Here is a 20,859-nt window from a genome sequence, read left to right on the forward strand (position 1 = left end):
TTTTTTTTTTTTTTTTTTTTTTTTTACAGAAAGTGCTCATAAAAATTTACAGTACTTCTAACGATTTGAACAGTGGTCATTCAGGCTGGAGAAAGCTTTGTACAAAAGACAAACAAATACAGAATAAGGACAGGTACATTACTCATATTGATATGTTCTGGCGAATGACCTGTCTCACTATTCAGCAAGAAACGGGCTCCGCGCCAAGATATCTACCTGAGATTGTATTTTAATAAAAGCTCTTCAGTGATAATCATAAACAAATACCTTCAGAACTGGCCACAATGCAAGTTTATATTTGTTGGAAAGAAGGTAAAAATGGTAGGATTAAAATCGGTCGGATATGCATGGACTTTTTTTTGTCAAGATACCTATTTGGGAATATTTCAGACCAATTCAACTGAATTGTTGTGTAATTTTAGTAATTCAGCAGCAAAACTGGTGCAAAACCCAAACAGTCTAGTGATGGTTAAGGACAAGAAACAGCATTTTGCATAGTCTTTATATTGTCTGCGTAGGGAGGAGATTCCCTGACGCTTTCACTAATATATCATGCTTTACTCCATTTGTTTGGAATGCTTTAGCATGTGCTAAACATTTGGTTGAAGTACAAATTTGAGAAATGGGATTGCTAAAAAAACACCTCGAGTATGAAGGAATCCATAAGGATATGGGTTTCATTGTCATTAAATGTGGCAAGTCAATGCAATTTCATTGTCATTTAAAGTGTAAATTAGACGAGTGGAGGTGGGTGGGTGTGGGGGGGGGGGAGGTGTACAGGCTGCAGTGACTCTGTTGAGTCTTCATTTATTTTATTATTGCTGGTTGCGCTCAAATGCTCCCATCGATTCAGTGACAGAACACAGTGGTTTCACCCGCACTTGAAGTTTGGCCATCACAGTTTGTAGAATTACCCAGTTACCGACCAAACAACATTTTTCAGCACCACCCAACACTAAACAGACATTCTTTACAAAGCTTTGTGTATCTCAGCAGAGATGCTGCAGCATATCATTTAAGATTAAAATGACAAGTGAACAAGGCACTCGGTGCTAGAGGACACTTGTCCTGGAGTGTTGTATTTTACATTAAGACTGAAAGTGGGTACTGTGGGTCTCACAATAAGAACCATTAAAGGAGAATATTACCCATATGAATGGTTTTGTCCTTCATCCTTATAGTACGAATGCCATAGCAAAAATTTGTTGAAGACAAAGGAATTATTCAAGGTACAATAATTGCAGTCTGGGAAATTGAGGCAGTGGGGAAACGAAAAAGGGATCACTGTCCTGTGTAAAATTGTAGAAAAATAGCTTAATACGTGCAGGATACCTGCAAGCCAATGCCAAGAGTCCCAGCAACGTGCTCGGACTCTGAACGTGAGGAGAAGGTAAACGCAAAACAAATCCTTGTATCTTTGCTGGCCTGCAGTCATGGTGTCTGTTCTCTAAACCAGGAAGTCTCTCATATAGTATCCAGAAAAAATATGTTCACAGATAGACATCATGGGTTAAAGAAAAACATGCAAATGTGACTTTTGGGTAAACTTACCCTCTAAGCGTTTACAGACAAGTGATGTTCCGAGTTGTCTGCCTCTGTTACTCCTCAGATGCCCCCCAGGGGGCGTTCTACAATCCTAAACCTTTTATAAACTTTCCGTCAGTTCTATTTCAGAAGAATGTACAGTGTGTTCAGTAGGATTTACAGGTCAACCTGTTTTTAAGCATAACGTACACATTCAAACTCACTCTACCATAAATAGCAGCTGGTAGGGCCGTTCCAGTTCTACAGTCCCCGGTGAATTACCCTACATTAATCTGTCACTTGAGCTCCAGAGAAGCTTCCTGGAGGAAGTCAGTCTGAGAAATCCGATATCGTCTCGGCTGTAGCTTGTCCTGGCATTTATCAAACACTGTGGTATCTGCTAACACTGCACAAATGCCGTCTGATACGGTCACAATAGTACCTAAGCACTTTCACAATTTCAATGTAGGAAAAAAAAAAGACAAAAATGCAGGACATCAATATTTCCATTCAGTGCCCTTCAGAGAAGTGTGTGTGATTGCATAACTTGGAACCAAAATCCACCGTGAATTTGAAAGAAAACAAAACCAGGGCATATCTGTATAATAATCTAAACTAACTCAGGATGTGTTGATTTCCGAGCTATTGGCAGTGTTCACAAGTCCTCTCACATTAAATAAACTAGCAGAGATGTACATAAATAAAAAAAGGGGGGGGGGGGGTACCTGGTTGGTATGAACAAACCCGGGGCCGTGTATCCAGCACAGTATAAGTTCTCACACCCCTGCCCCGCCCCTGTCCCAGGGCACACCCGTAGGGCCATGTTTTAGGACAGGAACTCTTTCTCCAGCTCGTAGAGCGAGGGCCGGGCCGGGGAGCTCTGGATCCGGCAGAGGGGCACGGTGCAGTCCCGCTTCTGCCCCTCAGTGTCCACGTCCAGCAGGGAGCAGCCATCTTTGGCCTCGGCCGACAGGAGGATGCTCAGGCTCCTGGCGCTCTTCTCTCCGGAGTAGTGGCCCAGGGAGTAGCTCTTGTTTCGGCCCTTCAGGAGGCCCCAGGAGTGGGGCTTCCCCCTGAGGGACAGGGGCCGTGGCCTGGACGTGCCGTCCCCGGAGCGCGGCCTGTCGGGGGCGCTGTCTCCCTCGGACCTCTTCCTCTCTGGGACAGTGGCCTCGGAGCCCGGGGCAGAGGGGTACGCTGAGGGGGCTCCGTGGGGTTTGGTGCCATTAGCTAGGTGCAAAAAGCAGAGAATAACAGCACTGAGGGATAGTGGATCTGTGTCACAGAACAACAGTGTGGCATTGTGGGATAGTGGATCTGTGTTACAGAGCAGCAGTGTGGCATTGTGGGATAGTGGATCTGTGTTACAGAGCAGCAGTGTGGCATTGTGGGATAGTGGATCTGTGTTACAGAGCAGCAGTGTGGCATTGTGGAATAGTGGATCTGTGTTACAGAGCAGCAGTGTGGCATTGTGGAATAGTGGATCTGTGTTACAGAGCAGCATTGTGGCATTGTGGGATAGTGGATCTGTATCACAGAGCAGTAGGATTGTGGGATAGTGGATCTGTATCACAGAGCAGTAGGATTGTGGGATAGTGGATCTGTATCAAAGGGCAGTAGGATTGTGGGATAGTGGATCTGTATCACAGAGCAGTAGGATTGTGGGAAAGTGGATCTGTATCACAGAGCAGTGGGATTGTGGGATAGTGGATCTGTGTTACAGAGCAGTGGGATTGTGGGATAGTGGATCTGTGTTACAGAGCAGTGGGATTGTGGGATAGTTGATCTGTGTTACAGAGCAGTGGGATTGTGGGGTAGTGGATCTGTGTTACAGAGCAGTGGGATTGTGGGATAGTGGATCTGTGTTACAGAGCAGTGGGATTGTGGGGTAGTGGATCTGTGTTACAGAGCAGTGGGATTGTGGGATAGTGTACGATGGTGTGCGTCTCACTCACTGATGTGTGCGGCGGGGGGTGCGGGCTTCCTGCGTCTGAGCCAGGTGCTGCTGCTGTGGTCGGAGGCGGGGGGCGGGGGGAGGGGCTCAGGCTTGACGGGGGCTTTGGGGGCCTGCCAGCCCGCGTGCGGCCTGCTGTCGGGGGGTGCGGTGGCAGGGGGCCCCTCCTTCACGGGGCTGCACTCTGGGCCCTCGGGGTCGGGCAGCAGGAGGCAGCGTGTGGAGATGGAGGTCCCGGACAACAGGGCGTGTCCGGGGGCTGGGCCGGGCTGGGCCTCTTCTTTCCGGGCGCGGCTCCCGGGGGGGCTGGAGCTCCGGCGGAAGCGGGTGGCGCGCTGGAACAGGCCCTCCCGCTTCTTCCTCTCCTCGCGGGGCTCTGCGTCCTCCGCCACCACCGCCGCGGCCGCCGCTGTCCTCAGGACGTCCCGCAGGTCCGCCCCCAGCCCCACGGAGGCCAGGAGGGCGGCACAGCCGTACAGGGCCGAGTCCGTGCGCCGCCGCGGCGCCCTCTTCAGGCTGTTGGTGGGGGTGAGCTGCGGCGTGGTGCTGGTGGAGCTGGCGGACGTGGCGGGGTCCTCCTGGCTCTCCGCGGCTGGCCCGCCGTCACCCGACTCGTCCTTCCACAGAGGTAGATCGATGTACACCTGACTGGGGAACTTGAGCTGCTTTGGTTTGCCACTGTCCAGGCCTTCAGCAGCAGACAGTTCATCTGGATTCACCCCTGGAACAAAAATCAGGTAAAACAGATCTAAATTAATCTTATTCTTCTTTTATTTCTTCTTCTTCTTCTTCTTCTTCTTATTATTATTATTATAGCTTAATTAAACCACTCCTGCACTCACCCTGCTCCACGAATAAGGCTGCCAGTGGCACAGACTTCTGCGTCTTCATCAGGCTGGTGGACCAGGGGTTGCTGCCATCAGACAGAGGCCGCACTCTGCCAGACAGACAGACAGACAGACAAAAGAAATTTACTCACAATAACCACTTGTATGCTCTAAACCCAGGAAAAACCTTTAATAGTAATAACTACTCCACTGAACCCATAATAGATTTAATAACAGTAACCACACGAATGCTCTGAACCCAGGAAAAGCTAATCATTAAGTGAGAGAATGGAATTCTCACCAACTTTTGAAATATCCATGAAGACAAAAATAGGAAGGCACTTGCATTCACCGAGAGCTCATTTCTTGTCATGCGCTCCAAAAATATCAAACTCCAAATTACCACCAGAGGGTGACATAAAATAAATTACACAAATCATGCTTAGCACCTTAAAATGCTGTTAAAAATTACAGACACACAAGACCTCACGTTTCAGCACAGACAGGCTGTGGCACAGCACAGACGCTCAAGACCTCAGCACCTTTCAGCACAGAAAGGCTGTTAGCACAGCACAGACACACAAGACCTCAGCACCTTTCAGCACAGACAGGCTGTTAGCACAGTACAGACACGCAAGACCTCAGCACCTTATAGCACAGACAGGCTGTTAGCACAGTACAGATACACAAGACCTCAGCACCTTTCAGCACAGACAGGCTGTTAGCACAGTACAGACACACAAGACCTCAGCACCTTTCAGCACAGACAGGCTGTTAGCACAGTACAGACACACAAGACCTCAGCACCTTTCAGCACAGACAGGCTGTTAGCACAGTACAGACACACAAGACCTCAGCACCTTTCAGCACAGACAGGCTGTTAGCACAGTACAGACACGCAAGACCTCAGCACCTTTCAGCACAGACAGGCTGTTAGCACAGTACAGACACGCAAGACCTCAGCACCTTTCAGCACAGACAGGCTGTTAGCACAGTACAGACACGCAAGACCTCAGCACCTTTCAGCACAGACAGGCTGTTAGCACAGTACAGACACGCAAGACCTCAGCACCTTTCAGCACAGACAGGCTGTTAGCACAGTACAGACACGCAAGACCTCAGCACCTTATAGCACAGACAGGCTGTTAGCACAGTACAGACACGCAAGACCTCAGCACCTTTCAGCACAGACAGGCTGTTAGCACAGTACAGACACACAAGACCTCAGCACCTTTCAGCACAGACAGGCTGTTAGCACAGTACAGACACGCAAGACCTCAGCACCTTTCAGCACAGACAGGCTGTTAGCACAGTACAGACACACAAGACCTCAGCACCTTTCAGCACCGGTAGGCCGGTCCTTCGTCTGAACTGAGCTGGGTCCCCACGTGCGCCCCTTCTTCTTAAACCCTTTCCTGACGTCTTCAAACTCCTCCGGCTTGTAAATGGTGCTCCGTCCCCAGGTTCTGTTGCTCTCGTCCAGGGTCACTGAGTTGGGAGAAGAGGGTGTTAACGTCTGAGTGGGGCGGAGATCTCGAACCCTCTGCCCCCGTCCGTGCCGCGTGATTTCAAACCAAGATTAAATGTATTAGTGCGCCATCAGCCAATCAGAAACCATCCTGCCCATTCTCAGTCAAACAAAGACAGGAAAGAAACACTGAGATCTCCGTGAAAGGAGAGATCTCAAAGTTCAAGAGTAACACTAATCAGTGTTTACCTAAAACACACCTTGGGTTGCTCTAGAATGGCTGTAAGGAAGGGAACAAATGGCCCTTTATGTAGCCAGCAGTCAGTGCTGAAAGCTTCTCTCTCTGGGAAGAGGATGGCTATTATTCGAACGCACACCACAGTAGAGTGACTATTTTTCAGAGCTAAGATATAATTCATGTCACACATTCCATATTATGTGAAAATAGTAGTCACTCCTAGTAGTCAAAGTATCAACCACCTAGCAGGAAGAAAGCCAAGGAGCCTTAGACACCCAGAGAGGTTTTGGAGAGAGAAATTAATAGTACCATCTGATTAATGGATATTAAATGATCAGACCTGGGTCAAATACATATTTGTTTTGGATTCAAATACTTTTCTGTGCTCTATTCATCTTGCCTGGTGTAATTGAGCCTGCCAATATGACCAGAAGGCAGGGTTTGTACTTTTTGAGAGTTTTTAATTGCAGACAAGATCAGTCAAGTGTAGAAAAGTATTTGAATCCAAAACAAACATGTATTTTACCCAGGTCTGTAAATGATTATAAGACAGTGCTGGGTTAGGACCCTGCAGAATGGTGGCACTGTTGGGTTAGGACCCTGCAGAACGGTGACAGTGCTGGGTTAGGACCCTGCTGAATGGTGGCACTGTTGGGTTAGGACCCTGCAGATTTGTGGCAGTGTTGGGTTAGAACCCTGTTGGTTGGGAACAGAATCGGTAAAGAGCATGGGGATTTCCCACAATGCCTCAGTTCCTTGCCTTTCTTCTTAAAGCCAGTGGGAGGCACGCACTCGCTGGTGATATCCACATCCTGGTGGTACACAAACAAACTGCCCTTTCTGCCGCTGAAGGAGCTCACTAAGGGGAAAGAACATTATTACAGGCCCGTTAGAGGGGGCAGGGTGGGGCCCTATCTGGAGGCGACTGTGGGCTCAACACAAAAAAGTACAAATTGGAGATATGAGGAGAGTCAGAGGAAGAAAAGCTGGAGGAACTTCTCTAGTCAATACCTGGTAAAGGTATGGGACTGTAATGCATCCCATCCAGTAGACGCTCCAGTTATCTACAGTCACTTACAATGACATGACATTAGTTAATGAACACATGGTTCAGATATGTGAGAAGCTTCATAACATGTCCGCATAGAGGATTAGAGTGACACAGATGCTCTTTCATTGCTGCGCAGAACAGTAAAAAAAGAACAGAAAAAACACAGGCGATTATCTGTGCAATATTTCTGTAACTGCTCACCCGTGATTCTATGTTGGTTTTGTGCCCTAGTCTGTTTAGTAACAGACTGCCTGTGCTAAATGGATATTGTTTGGTAGTTGATCCTGTGGCAAGGAGATCTACCACTCAGTAATAGAAACACTTTATAGCTCTGAGGCAGGCGGATCTACTGCTCTGTGATAGAAACACTTATACTGTATAGCTCTAAGGCAGGGGATCTACTGCTTTGTGATAGAAACACTTACGCTGTATAGCTCTGAGGCAGGGGATCTGCTGCTCTGTGATAGAAACACTTACGCTGTATAGCTCTGAGGCAGGGGATCTACTGCTCTGTGACAGAAACACTTACGCTGTATAGCTCTGAGGCAGGGGATCTACTGCTTTGTGATAGAAACACTTACGCTGTATAGCTCTGAGGCGGGGGATCTGCTGCTCTGTGATAGAAACACTTACGCTGTATAGCTCTGAGGCAGGGGATCTACTGCTCTGTGACAGAAACACTTACGCTGTATAGCTCTGAGGCAGGGGATCTACTGCTCTGTGACAGAAACACTTACGCTGTATAGCTCTGAGGCAGGGGATCTACTGCTCTGTGATAGAAACACTTACGCTGTATAGCTCTGAGGCAGGGGATCTACTGCTCTGTGACAGAAACACTTACGCTGTATAGCTCTGAGGCAGGGGATCTACTGCTCTGTGACAGAAACACTTACGCTGTATAGCTCTGAGGCGGGGGATGAGTGTGGGACTACTAGGGGGGCTGGAGCTGCTGCTGTTGAAGCTCCTCCTCTTGTCCATGGTGGGGGAGGCCTGAACCGTGATCTTGTGCTGGAAATCTGAGGGGGGCACAAGACCGCCATGTTCTTAAAAACCACTGAGCATTTCCAACAGAACCAGTCTTGTACTCTTCCTGTGTGAAGCAATACCACAACAACTACTGGCAAAGCTGAGTTATAACTGTCCTCAAGGTTTTTGGTAGCACAGAAAGCCGTTAGCACACAAGCGTCCAAAATTAGGGTAACTGGAAAGGGTGGTTTACGCAGCAGGCTTCCACTGTCTCACCTGAAGGCAGACTGATGCGGTTTCCGTCTTTCAGCTTGAGCCGGCTGCGCTTGAACTTGCCCTTCCTCTTCTTGACGTTGGGCTTGTCCTTGTTGAGCTGGAAGATGAGGATGTTGAGCTCGCGTTCCAGGACGTTGATCTCCCGCTCGGCCAGCTGCTGCTCCCTCCTCTTCAGCAGCTCCTCCTGCGATTTCTGCTGCAGCGCCGCCCGCGTCAGCTCCTCCTCCCGAGAGCGCAGCTCCTGGGGGTGCACAAGAGGTGGTGGATGACCTCCATTATCAGTTTATGGAAGGTGTCTTTGGTTTTTTGAGCTCTTTTTAATCATCACATTCACCAGATGAGATCAGATGTTTTTATTCAGCGCATTCACCAGTAAGCGATGAGATTAGGTGTTTTTAATAATCACATTCACCAGTAAGCGATGAGATGAGCAGCTCACCTTCTCCTTGGTCCGCAGCTCATCAAACATCTCCTGTATCTCCACTCTCCAGTCCTCCTGCATGGAGTGGAAGGACTCCCGGGGCATGGTGGCCATCACCGCCTCCTCAATGGCTGTCAGCTGCTCCAGGATGGCAGCGAAGGGGGGCCGGATGTGGGGGTCCTGTTCCCAACATTCTGGGGACGCATTGGGAATCATTTCTCCTCTTTACGAAGCAGAATACACTTTTTGCGAAAAATGAGTAATGTTTTGTAATCTGGTAAATTTACAATAACCCATTTTAGAGATGCACAGTACCATGGCAATTTTGGCTAAGGGCATCATATCATCAAAATGTCATACTGGTCCATGCCTACTTCCAAAAAGGGATTTTAACTCATAAGATTTTTAATAAATTAAGTCTGTTATGCTCTAAGAAAAAAATAATGAATTTCATTACAGAGAAGTAGTTTGGCTGGATAGGAGAGAGGTTGACTGGTTGGCTAGATCGGTGCTTTGGGTAAGAGAAGTGCTGGTTGGCTGGATATGTGCTTTGTGTAAGAGAAGTGCTGGTTGGCTGGATATGTGCTTTGTGTAAGAGAGATCTTTATTGACTGGATATGTGCTTTGTGTAAGAGAAGTGCTGGTTGGCTGGATATGTGCTTTGTGTAAGAGAGATCTTTATTGACTGGATATGTGCTTTGTGTAAGAGAAGTGCTGGTTGGCTGGATCTGTGCTTTGTGTAAGAGAGATGTTTATTGACTGAATATGTGCTTTGGTTGTACTGTTCCATTGACTGATGAGAGCAGGAGGTTGGTGTACCTTCCATAAGCTTGGCGAAGGGTTCAGGGCAGGTAGAAGGGATGGGAAGGGTTAACTTGTTGACTGCCACGCCGTACGCCACCGCCAGGCCGTCAATCCCTCTGTATGGAACCTCCCCCGTCAGCAGCTCCCAGAGCAGCACCCCGTAGCTGAGAGAAACACACACTTTCAATCACACAAACCTTCAAACACACACACCATCGGTCACATGTCTAAACACACTTTCAATCACACAAACCTTCAAACACACACACCATCGATCACATGCCTAAACACACACTTTCGATCACACAAACTTTCAAACACTCACACACACACACACACACCATCGATCACATGTCAAAACACACATTTTCAATCACACAAACTTTCAAACACACACGCACACCATCGATCACGTCAAAACATACACTTTCAATCACACACACCGAAATAATCACACACACGCCAAAACACATCTTTCAATCAGACATACTACCACACAGAAACTTTCAGTCACCATACACTTTCAAACACACACACACACACACTTTCACAACTCATGTTTACCTCCATACATCGCTGCCTTTGGAGAATAGAGAGGACTTGATGACCTCAGGAGCCATCCAAGAGTAGGTGCCCGCTGCGCTCATTTTAGTGGTCTTGTGCCACTCTCTGGCCAGCCCGAAGTCCGTGATTTTCAGCGTCTTCTTACCTATGTCATCGTTCTCGATTTTTTCAAGTAATAATACTGCAAAACAAAGAGAGAAATCAGAGTTTGATTGGTGCAGACCATGGAGACAGGGCATGAACTCAACAGTGACAAGCTACATTTCCAGACCTCACAAACCATGCACAATATAGGGGGGATTCAATATGGTTTGTGAGGGAAAAAATTGATATTATTATACAAGGAATACAACATCTAGATATTTAGTCATTTATTCAACCTGCACATGCTTTGTGTTTCCTTTCCTCCACTTAAAAATATTACACAAACATACCTAAATCTGATACCCCATATTCAAGGATCCCTCAGTTCACACATGAATTTCTTAGGCAAGCCCCATAATTAAAATGAATGAGCTGAATTGCACCTGTATCGATTTGCTTCATATATTTTCAAACACATATCTGGGAAACTGAGTTGGTAGAAGTAGTCATTTTAGTTAAAACATATTTTATACAGGTCCTTAGGCACTATAATGGTGCCATTGGCGATGACAGACACTCAATAATCTGCCAAAGACCGCCAAATTAAATAACACAAGCAGATTTCCATGAACAAGAGTGCTTTTTGACTTTCCCATGCCCCTGAATGTTGACATTTAATAATCATCTACTTCTAAACACACAGAAGATAACCTGGCAAAGACCTTGACTTCACTGCCATCTCACAGCGACTGAAGTAGTTACCGCCAGTGGGAGGATCGTAATTGAAGAAATGAAAGGCGTGCATCATAAATATTACAAAATATCCAGCATTCACTGTAAGAATGGACTTTTTTTTAGTGGTGGCCTTGGCCGTAAAACTACAGAGAGGCTCTTTTGTTCTCTTATTCAGAGCTGCACATGGGTAGCTGACAAATCATTGGGTAGAAAAACATTGGGCCAAGGTTAATTTACCCTCTCCCCAACTACCCAGTCCGCAATAATTTTTAAGAAAATATCATTGAAGTCATTGAACCTCCTCATTCAGTAAAAAAAAAAAGAGATTTTAGGCCATATCCCCACAAAACTAGTGTGCGGTCATCCCCCTGATTAAAAATGCAATCCAGCTAACAGTTTGGATTAAGTATGGCATGACCTGCTCCACCATTTTGCGTCGTTTGGACCACAAACATTTTTTTGGGGGTTCATATATGGCTTAAATACAGGAATCTCAGCTTTCTTGTGATATTAAAAATAATATATGGAGACATTAAAGAAAAGATGTTTTACTTGCACCTCAGACTCGAATAAAAACTGCTGAATTTTAGAAACTGCATCCCCTATAGAGCACAAATATGGGTGGGGAAACCTCATAACTTCACCAAATTCTCTATAAATGAGGTTTAAGTTTTTCCTGTAGTTCAAAAATAGTAAAAAAAAAAAATATATATATAGTTATTTATTTTTATCTGCACACCTGAACCTCTGGAATTCTAAGAGGGGTAGGAAATTAAATGTCCCACTTACATTGAATAGTGAGTTTTATGAAATTACCCTTTTACATTTCATACCAAGTTGTCTGCAGTATGTTAACACTACATCAGGGAACTGAAAGAAAATGAACAAACATATGTACAGGTATAGGGATACCTACATAATATACACACACCTACATAATACTCCTACGGTAGGAGTCCTACCCTTTTTTTACTAGTTCAAGTTAAGGTGCTTTTATGGTTTTACAATTTTCTTCTCAGGGCTTGTTCTAAATGTAATTTGTAAGTATTCAGGAATTGTATTTGTTTCTCGATGAACATATCTTCCATTAGCATTCGCATTTTAATGTTACATATATTAACCACTAGTCTGGGAATGTTGTTTGCCAGGTCTGGCACAGTTCCTCATGTAAATTAGGTGAAGTCAATCTGGATAAGAGCTGTAATGTAACGTACCCATACATGTATTTAATAGTATGTATTCAGTAACAACAGCAAATTCCATCATATATGTGTGGAACTGAATGACTACACTTATTTTATGCTGGTGAATTCATTAATCTAAATGTTTTGAAGATGAGGCAAGAAAAAGTCCCTAACTGCACTCAAATTATTCTGTTATACTGAGAAGGAAGTAAGTTGGTCTCTCAAAGCGAAACATCCCTGATATGGCAATAGGCCATTCCTGAAATGTTTGGTGTGGTTGTTCTGTCCATTTGGCTTTTGCAGCTACAAACATAATCCATCCTCAAAATAATTAGTAATATATTCACCAAGCTCTATGTGGGTCCATTTATAATTTCTCTGATCTGCCACTGCCGTAACATTAAGAAAATTCAAAGATAAATAAAATTACTTTTACATTTGCAGTAAAAAATGTTACTAAATGTCATACATGCCTAGGTGGCCTTTGTAAGTGCACCAAATATAAGCAATAGCTTACTTAATGAAATCCCTTTTCTGATCTTTCTCAAAGTCTGTTTAGCCGCGTTTCCACCGCAGGAACTATACCCCGGAACTAGGAACCTTTCGAGGAACTCAGTGCGTTTCCACCGCAGGAACTAGGGTCTAAATTTAGTTCTGGGGGCTTTGTTTTACCCCCCAAAAGGTTCCTGCTCGGGGGGTAGTACTTTCCGAAAGTACAGGAACCTTTTGGGTTGAGCTTGCAGCGCTGAACATTTCTGATTGGTCGAGTACTCACGGGATTTTTTTGTGTCTATTTTCAGGCGCCATGTTTGAAAATATGCAGGCGCAAACCAATTTATTTTCATAATAACTTCAAATCAAACTTGTATGTTATGCGGCGCAGTAGCCTACTTTTGGTTATAGCCTGCCAACGTCTTGGAATTATAACGTGTGCTCTTCTGTTCTTTTCTTGCTTTAGTATTCGTTTTATAAAATGCTAAGCATTCGTGCTGGGACAGCATATTACGTACTAAAATATTCAAACGGATTAATTCGGTTGCTGAATATTTTCTTCCGGATTTTCTTAGCCCGTTGTAATTGACTCAAAACGTTTGATACAGTTATGTGAGGTATGCGGTAGTTCTGCGTAATTCACATTGGTGATACAGTAAAAGCAAACTGGAAATCACCTTCCGCACTTTTTGTCAGGGTAAAATAACAGGTTAATTCTAGTAATCGTACCTTTAGTTTTTCAGACTGCCGTAATTTTACTCTGCCATTCTTCAATTCCACAAAAAGACCAGGAAGACTATGGACTAATTTACGGTGCATGGTTCGCATCTGGAGGGCACACTTCGCTGCTCGGCTAGCAGTAACTTCGAAGGAAAACAAACGGTGGCTGTACCACTACTAATTTAAATTTTCACGCAAGTCCGAGTTTTCGTTCTATTCTTGTCATTTTGCGATTAGCCTATATGGAATTGACGGAATGGAATGCATTCTGTCGCTTCGGATGTCAAGACATGAAAGCGAATGTTCGCATAAAAACATAATGAATGTGTTTGAGAGGATATATAAAACAGTTACAATCTGACTATTGGTCTGTTATATCCTATTTGTTGCATAACGGTCCAAGTTCAACTACCAACGACAGTTTTGCTTGACAGCGGCAAAATATGCCCAAACGGCTGCAGAAGAATATTTCAATTCCATGTGATTAAATCGATAAAAATAAATAAATACAAAAGTAACCATATATAGTCATTGTTGGTAACCCGTTGTATATAAGTGGAATAAACCCATCCGGGCTGTCCCGGTTATTAGAAAATAATGTAGGCTACTTCGGTGGTAGTATGGGGTTACAGAAGAAATCATATGACAGATGGACCGACGACAACGTCGCTTTTTCATACGTCAGTGGGCTAATTTGCCTAATCTTCGCGGGACTTTAGACCCCGGTGGAAACGCAGACAACCATTGGCTGAAGGAACCTTTTAGTTCCTGGTAAAGTAGTTCCTGGGACTGAAAGTTCCGGGTAATTTTGGTGGAAACGCGGCTTTTGTTATTCCACAGTTGCACAGTTTCTTTGGATGTACTTAATGCTAAGATAACACCTACAGTGCAGCAGAAAGTTCATACACAACTCTCTGGTCTTACAGCTGCAATAAAATGTCTGCTTATGTGGGTCCTTGGTCACTAAAAGGCTAAAGTAGCCATGCAGCCCAGAAGCACACTCAACTTTCTTCAACAGTATTCACGCCAGTGGGTTACAGGATATCTTTAGAAGAAGATGCTACGTTGGTCATGGTCTACACATGCATGACAGTGCAGCTTGTTTTAAAAGGAATCTATTGTTGTTCCCTGTCCGCGTTTCAGGCAAGTGCACACCGCAGCGAATGCATATCTGACATTCTTTCACCCAGGAATCTGTGTGCCCGAAACTACGGAATTAAAGTGTGTTATGAGAACTGGCAGCGGGACAAGTTTCAGTGGGACTACCGACGAAGGGCTGCTACCTACAGTACGATTACGTTCCCCTGCGCCCAGTCAGGAGGAACAGCAGGCACCGAGCAGATCAAATATAATGAAAATACGGCTTTCAGAGTCAGGAGCCTCGGCATTCTTCTGTTAGTGGTCACCTAGCAACTAGTGCTTGACCACTCTTTTGTGGAGACTTGTGCTAATCTTTTGCCCTCTCATTAGCAACATTCCTTCAGTAAGGTATTAAAAGATTAAGACATACAAAGAAACAATTTTGGTGACTTCTTGATATTTCTTTAAGGTAACGTTTTATCAAGTCGGCCAATGTGCAGAGGAAGAACTTAAAATGCAATCTGAGGGTTGATAATTGAACATTCTTCTCCCAACCTGGTAATTACGACAAACAAAAGCACTTGCTGTTATTTACTTGCTCTACCATTAGAGTGGATTTACCAGATAAGCCCTTCGTAGAACACGCTGTTGTTCTGCAAGTTGGCCAAATTGCAATGTGTCCCAATGAACCAAGATTTTGGTGAAAAACTTTAGCAAGGTCTGGTTCAGAGCACACAATATGTACCTCCACAAACACACATTACCCTTCCAATTAACTTCTACAAGCTGTGGTGGTTGTTTGTCACAAATGTATGTGAAAACAAACAGATTAACCGTTCCTTTAACGATGGAGTGGTTCTCCGGGGTCTGTGGGGGAGGGTGCTGCCGCTCACTGATTGGCTACAAGCTGATCTGCTCAGACCAGAGAGGAAATGAAGTGTATTGTGAGAGTTTTAAAGGGCGCAGAGCAAGGTGACATTTCAACAGCGTCGTACCAAAATTAAGAATCCAGCTCGTTGGTAATGGTTTGAGACACAGAGACTGAATACGTCTCACAGGTCATATTTTCCAGCACAGACTGAAGTGCAAACTAGATTATTGAAAAGAACCAAAAGTTTCAGTTTGTGAAGTTCACAATGACCTGTAAAATAGAGAAAAATAAGAGAAATAGTCATGTGTTTTACATACCTAGAGGGTCTGCAACTCAACCACAGTTGCACTTGTCAATTTGACAGTAAAAAGAAAAAAATGTCAGGGTACATCAATTTTTTTTCCGAGCTGCACACTGATATAGAATGCTGTACTTTATCTAATCCACTGCCAGGAAGGTCCCAGTAATGCCTTTAAATGCCCCACCACCCCTTCCCTACAGAAAGACAGCTGTAGGAAAGACGGCCATTTGAAACTGGCTGCAACAGTATTTAAACAAACAATGTTCAGGTTGCCTGAAAAATGGGATTTTCCTTCATGCCTGAAAAAAAATTACTGTCCAATGTCAGTGTTATCATTGTCCATGTGTTATATCTCCAATCTGACTGCCACTATAATTTGGTCCTTGGCTCATAGCTCTTCCACAACCACCCCCACCCCCCACCCCCCCAACACCAAGCATTTTTGTACCAATAAGTGCAAAGGATTTGTTCAGATGCTGTGTGGTCAACATCCTGATATCTGGCCCCTCCCAAGTTTCAAAATAATACCATAATCTAAACGGAATTCTCTCAGGGGTACATCAGCTCAATCACAGCAAATTTCTGATTTCACAAACATGAGACACACGGCATTCACTCTTTATCTTATGTAAAGACTGTGCATTTACCACTTAGCACACATTCAATTCCAACTGAATAGAAAGCTGTAAAAAATTAAGATGTAAAACTGATTTCCATTCAATTTAATCATATTCATTTAAGAACCCTTAAAAAGTTATCCTATGTTTTGTCAGGTGTTGCTGGCTGATGTGCTTCACGTTTGGCAATTTCAGTGACACCGGGATAACATCACATCTTGACTGAGCAGTGCAGCTGAGCAAACTGGCCCCATTTCACATCCTCCTGGATGCCCCACACACAGGGTCCTCCTGAATGCCCCGCACGTATGGTTATCCTGAATGCCTCACACACAGAGTCCTCCTGAATGCTCAGCTGCACTGCACTACACAGAGTCCTCCTGAATGCCCCACACACAGAGTCCTCCTGAATGCCCCACACAGAGTCCTCCTGAATGCCCCACACACAGAGTCCTGCTGAATGCCCCAGACACAGAGTCCTCCTGAATGCCCCACACACAGAGCCCTCCTGAATGCCCCCCACACAGAGTCCTCCTGAATGCCCTGTGCAGGTCCTCCGCTCTTGAGCATCTTGCACATCCCCCTACTCACACCACCCGCAGAAATGCACAGACACAGATTCAACATCGGGCCAGAGCTATATCTGTAAAGCCCACATTTTCACATGCAAAAAAGTTATGAATTCAGAGGTACCTGTTAAAAAACAAAGATAGTCCATTCTATATTATACTTTAGGCATTTAGCAGATGCTTTCATCCAGAGTGACTTACACAGCTTATATTCTTTCACATACAATCCATTAGTTACTCAAGCAGTTCAGGGTAAGTGCCTCTACTCAGGGGTACAAAGACAGCACCCCACCAGGGAATCAAACCCACAGCCTTTTAGTAGCAGTCCCTGTTCCCTAACCATTATGCTACACTGCCACCAGACTTGGTGTGCTTAGCAAACATCAAATAAACACTTCAACTGGGGGCTTTACCTTCAAAATACTTCAATTTAGTCCAAAGTCCAATGAGACAATTAGATGAAAAACCAAAAATCAGATCAACCTCTACTCTCCTTTATACAAAGGCCATTTTCTCTCAGTCTAATTCCATAGTTCTCCAGACTGCAGTAGCCAATTAATGTTTTTGCTTTCAGTTTCTAAGCTGCTCCACTTTCTTTGAGCTCCCAGGATACGTCACAGTCTTCCCATTCCTCTGTGGAAGTGAGCTCACACCAGCCGGATTTCAGCTAGCACAACTGCACTGATCTCCACTGAGATCAACAAGGGAGAAAAGTCCATATCATGGAACATTAAAGACACCATCCTGCAGAAATCCTATGCCATGCAAAAGAAGGGTGAGTATTTTTTAACAAAAGTACCACATCAAACCTTAGTCTACACTTTCAAGTCTTGTAGTCATAAAAACCTTTTAAAGCACAAAAAGTAATATAACTTAGGCCCTTACATTTTTTCTAATTTTCTGTAAGTTAACATCTGACCACAGGAAGTGAGCATTAAAAAAAATAATAAAAAAACATACGCAAAACGTTTGGTGGGTGATGAAGTGCTGTTCAGAATGCCTTTTGATAATTTTATGGTTGCTATTGCAGTAAGGTGAAATGCACTCTGGGAGAGTTAAACACACAGGGGATCCAGCACGTTGTTCAGGAAGCTCCGATGGTCCACTTTCCTTATTGTCAAATCAAGTCTTTTTCACCTTTCTTTTTGGTCTGCATATATATATATATATGTATTGTTTACTTTACCCAGTGTAGAACTAATATCCAACAGAACCTCAGAGATATAAACCCTTTGCTCTTGGGGTCATTTTGAACTCTGAAATATTTGTAACTTTGAATGTGAAGTCAAAATCTAGGCCAAATCTCAAAACACATTTTCATCTCAGTGAGACTTCCTGGTTAATCAGGCCGTCATTTTGTAGCCATGGAAATGAATGACCAATAGTCAACCAGCTGCAAGCTGGGTTTCATTAGAATATTAACTTTTATGGTCTCCAAAAAATACAGAATAATATGATGGAACATGATTACAGCCTGTCTATAGCTGAGAACTGCTAGCAGAAAATGCTACCTCTCTGAAAGACATTCCAAACTGCTGGTTAATGTCCTAAAGAATGCAGCTTATTGGTGTTTATTACAGAGGAACTGAAAACTGACCAGGGACCGTGCTATAAAGGACAGAGCAGGTGAACCATAATCGCAGAGTAAGCTAGGGACGGGGTCATAAGACTCAGCACCAGCCATGAAAAATCCATTAAAGGGCAATTACACCCTAGATTACTTTTTATTTTTACTTTTAGCAGTAAACATGTTTGTAAGCCAACTTTATAATGAAATATTTTAACCCAGGCTATTATTTCAACATTTCTGAAATAATATCTTTTTATCTGAAAAAACTGGTAAAAAAAAAAAGTCCTGGTGCGGTCCTGTTTGAAGAATGCTTCCTGCGTTCCACTCTGGCCCCACCCCAATCGTGATATCTAAGTACCTCTTCGGAGATACTACTACACGTAATACTGACATGTAGATGTCAATCAAGATATCCAGTCAAAAAATTGTTGCCACCCACAATTTGTCCGTTTACTTTTCAATACGATGGAAGACTGTCGGCACCTGATTGGCAAGATTGGTTTCAAACCGGAGAAAACATGGCAGCCTCTTCATAAACTCTCACATATTCCACCAAAACGGTCCATTTAAAATATGTTTCTGAAAACATTTTAGATGAGAAATAGGCCATGTAATTGCTGAATCTTGGTTCATATTTGATCTGCAATGCCTTGCTTTGACAGTTTGATCCGTGTTTCATGAGCCTACACTGTACAAATAATTTGCATGTGGAATACTTATGAAAATGAGAAGGAAACACCTACTCCACCCACCCCAGGATGCATTTTTCAGAATTGTGTAGTAGGCGGAGTCAGGCTGAAACTGAGTGCAATTACTCCTTAAGATGAGTGTTTCGTTGCGCAAGAGAACATCCTGCTGCATTGCTTTCATTATGCCACCACTTCAGACTCTTGCCCCCAACTCACAGATTTTCAATTGATCAACACTCTTTCCCCTCCCCCCAATCAGTGTGACTTGTTCCAGTTTAATGCTCATCTTTTACATTTGACCATAACAAAGACAATATATGCATTGCTTCATAGGGAGCTAAAAAAGGTGGAATTGCTCATGAAACTTCTGGGTTCGTACCCTATTTTGGTTGACTGGTCAGTCCACACAGTCCAGCCTCCCTGTTAAACTCACCAGACAGGTCCCAGCGACCCTGCTTTTGGGGGTTGCAAACTTCGTGTGCAAGGAGCATAACAGAATGGCAATGTGGTACGTTTTCTCACTGTGGACTACGCGGCTAGCAGTTTGCTTGTATAGTAGGTGACTTCAACTCTGTGGTTCAGGGCACCAGATTTCCCATGTTAGTGCGTGGACAGCAGTGCTTTTTTCCTCCTTCTCACACACTGCTCGTTTAAATAGGGTGTAGGCTTTCTTCAAACACATTTTTACATAGGTAAGTTAAGAACTAACCTGATTATACAATGGGAACAAGGTCATGTCAAGGTAAAAGAAAGCCTTTCCTAAGCTGAAACTGTGGTATTTGACTTATTTGACAAAAGAAAAACATGTCGTTTTAAGTATGGCTGACATCTGGCTGGGCAGAAGTACCTCATCTGAAAGAACAGGTTTTCACCTCGTTAACCTATCCAGGCTCATTTCAGCTCTGGCACAGTCATCAAATTTACACCTTTACTCCTGACACACACTGCCTGACTGCCTATAAACACTTAGATCTCAGAATCAATAATACTTTTTCTTTAACATCGAGCATTATTAAATCATTATTAAATCATTCTTAAGTGCAACAAATTCATAGAGTAGTATAAACACACTTACAAAAAAATGTTTAACTAAAAATCCAATGACTTGGGACCTTTAGTTTGTGTCAGAGAACTGATTCACTAAAGCGACTTTGAAATAATCAATGTTCATCTGTTGAAATTTCTGCTCCTTTACTGCAAGCAGTTGTTTTCTGCATTTGGTGCGCCAAAAATTGTCACTTCCTTGTTTCCCGTGGCTATCACAGCCATCGAATTTGAACCTGCAACCCCCACTGGCATAGTGTCTCATTAAAGGAACGGTTCGAATCCGCAGTGAGTATACACACGTTATAGCCTACATACGGTTGTATGCAGCCCTGTGTTTGGCTGTGGTTCGATCTTGGCCCAGTTCACCTCCTTATCGAGTATAGTCCCACACTTCATTCTTAGGAGGCCTCCTATCCAAGTGCTCATGTTTGACATGAGAAGGCAATAGGACTGCTGGCCCATGAGTTAACACCTGCTGGCCCAACTCCAACACCAACACCATGCTGCAGCATATTCGTCCTGGTTTCCTGCCATTTTGCAGGATGTTCCTTCAGCGTTTAAATAGAGTTTCGCTTAGCGCACGCTTTTGGTTAGCACATCAGTATGAGTTTAGTTCTGAATGATGACAGCCCCCTCCCCCCCATGGCTAAACTCTCCAAACTTATTTCCTACTTGAGGTTTCAGTGTGACCTCGTGTAGCCAGCAGTGTTTAACATCATGTGGAGAAAACATTGAAGGGGTAACCAACCAAAAAGAAAAAAAGGACAATGACAAAGCATATAAATTCTGAGATGAACGTGAAACTGA

At 44.1% G+C, this 20,859-nt stretch overlaps 1 protein-coding gene across 2 annotated transcripts in view; it reads right to left on the minus strand.

Moving 5' to 3' along the window:
* The window catches only part of map3k21 (mitogen-activated protein kinase kinase kinase 21), a 25,907-nt gene continuing 5,048 nt past the window's right edge, over nt 1-20,859 (minus strand). The window contains exons 3-12 of one of the 2 annotated variants that reach the window (XM_035400088.1): nt 10,094-10,274; nt 9,545-9,693; nt 8,744-8,919; nt 8,305-8,545; nt 7,956-8,078; nt 6,772-6,870; nt 5,643-5,793; nt 4,321-4,415; nt 3,480-4,199; nt 1-2,754 (exon numbers count right to left, since the gene is read on the minus strand). In XM_035400088.1, the coding sequence (XP_035255979.1) occupies nt 2,351-2,754; nt 3,480-4,199; nt 4,321-4,415; nt 5,643-5,793; nt 6,772-6,870; nt 7,956-8,078; nt 8,305-8,545; nt 8,744-8,919; nt 9,545-9,693; nt 10,094-10,274 (2,339 nt within the window). In that variant the 3' untranslated portion in view covers nt 1-2,350. The remainder of the gene's footprint in view (nt 2,755-3,479; nt 4,200-4,320; nt 4,416-5,642; nt 5,794-6,771; nt 6,871-7,955; nt 8,079-8,304; nt 8,546-8,743; nt 8,920-9,544; nt 9,694-10,093; nt 10,275-20,859) is intronic. The other variant, XM_035400090.1, reaches the window with a different exon arrangement.

The sequence above is a fragment of the Anguilla anguilla genome, chromosome 18 (genome assembly GCF_013347855.1).
Source record: "Anguilla anguilla isolate fAngAng1 chromosome 18, fAngAng1.pri, whole genome shotgun sequence".
Taxonomy (NCBI): Eukaryota; Metazoa; Chordata; class Actinopteri; order Anguilliformes; family Anguillidae; genus Anguilla; species Anguilla anguilla.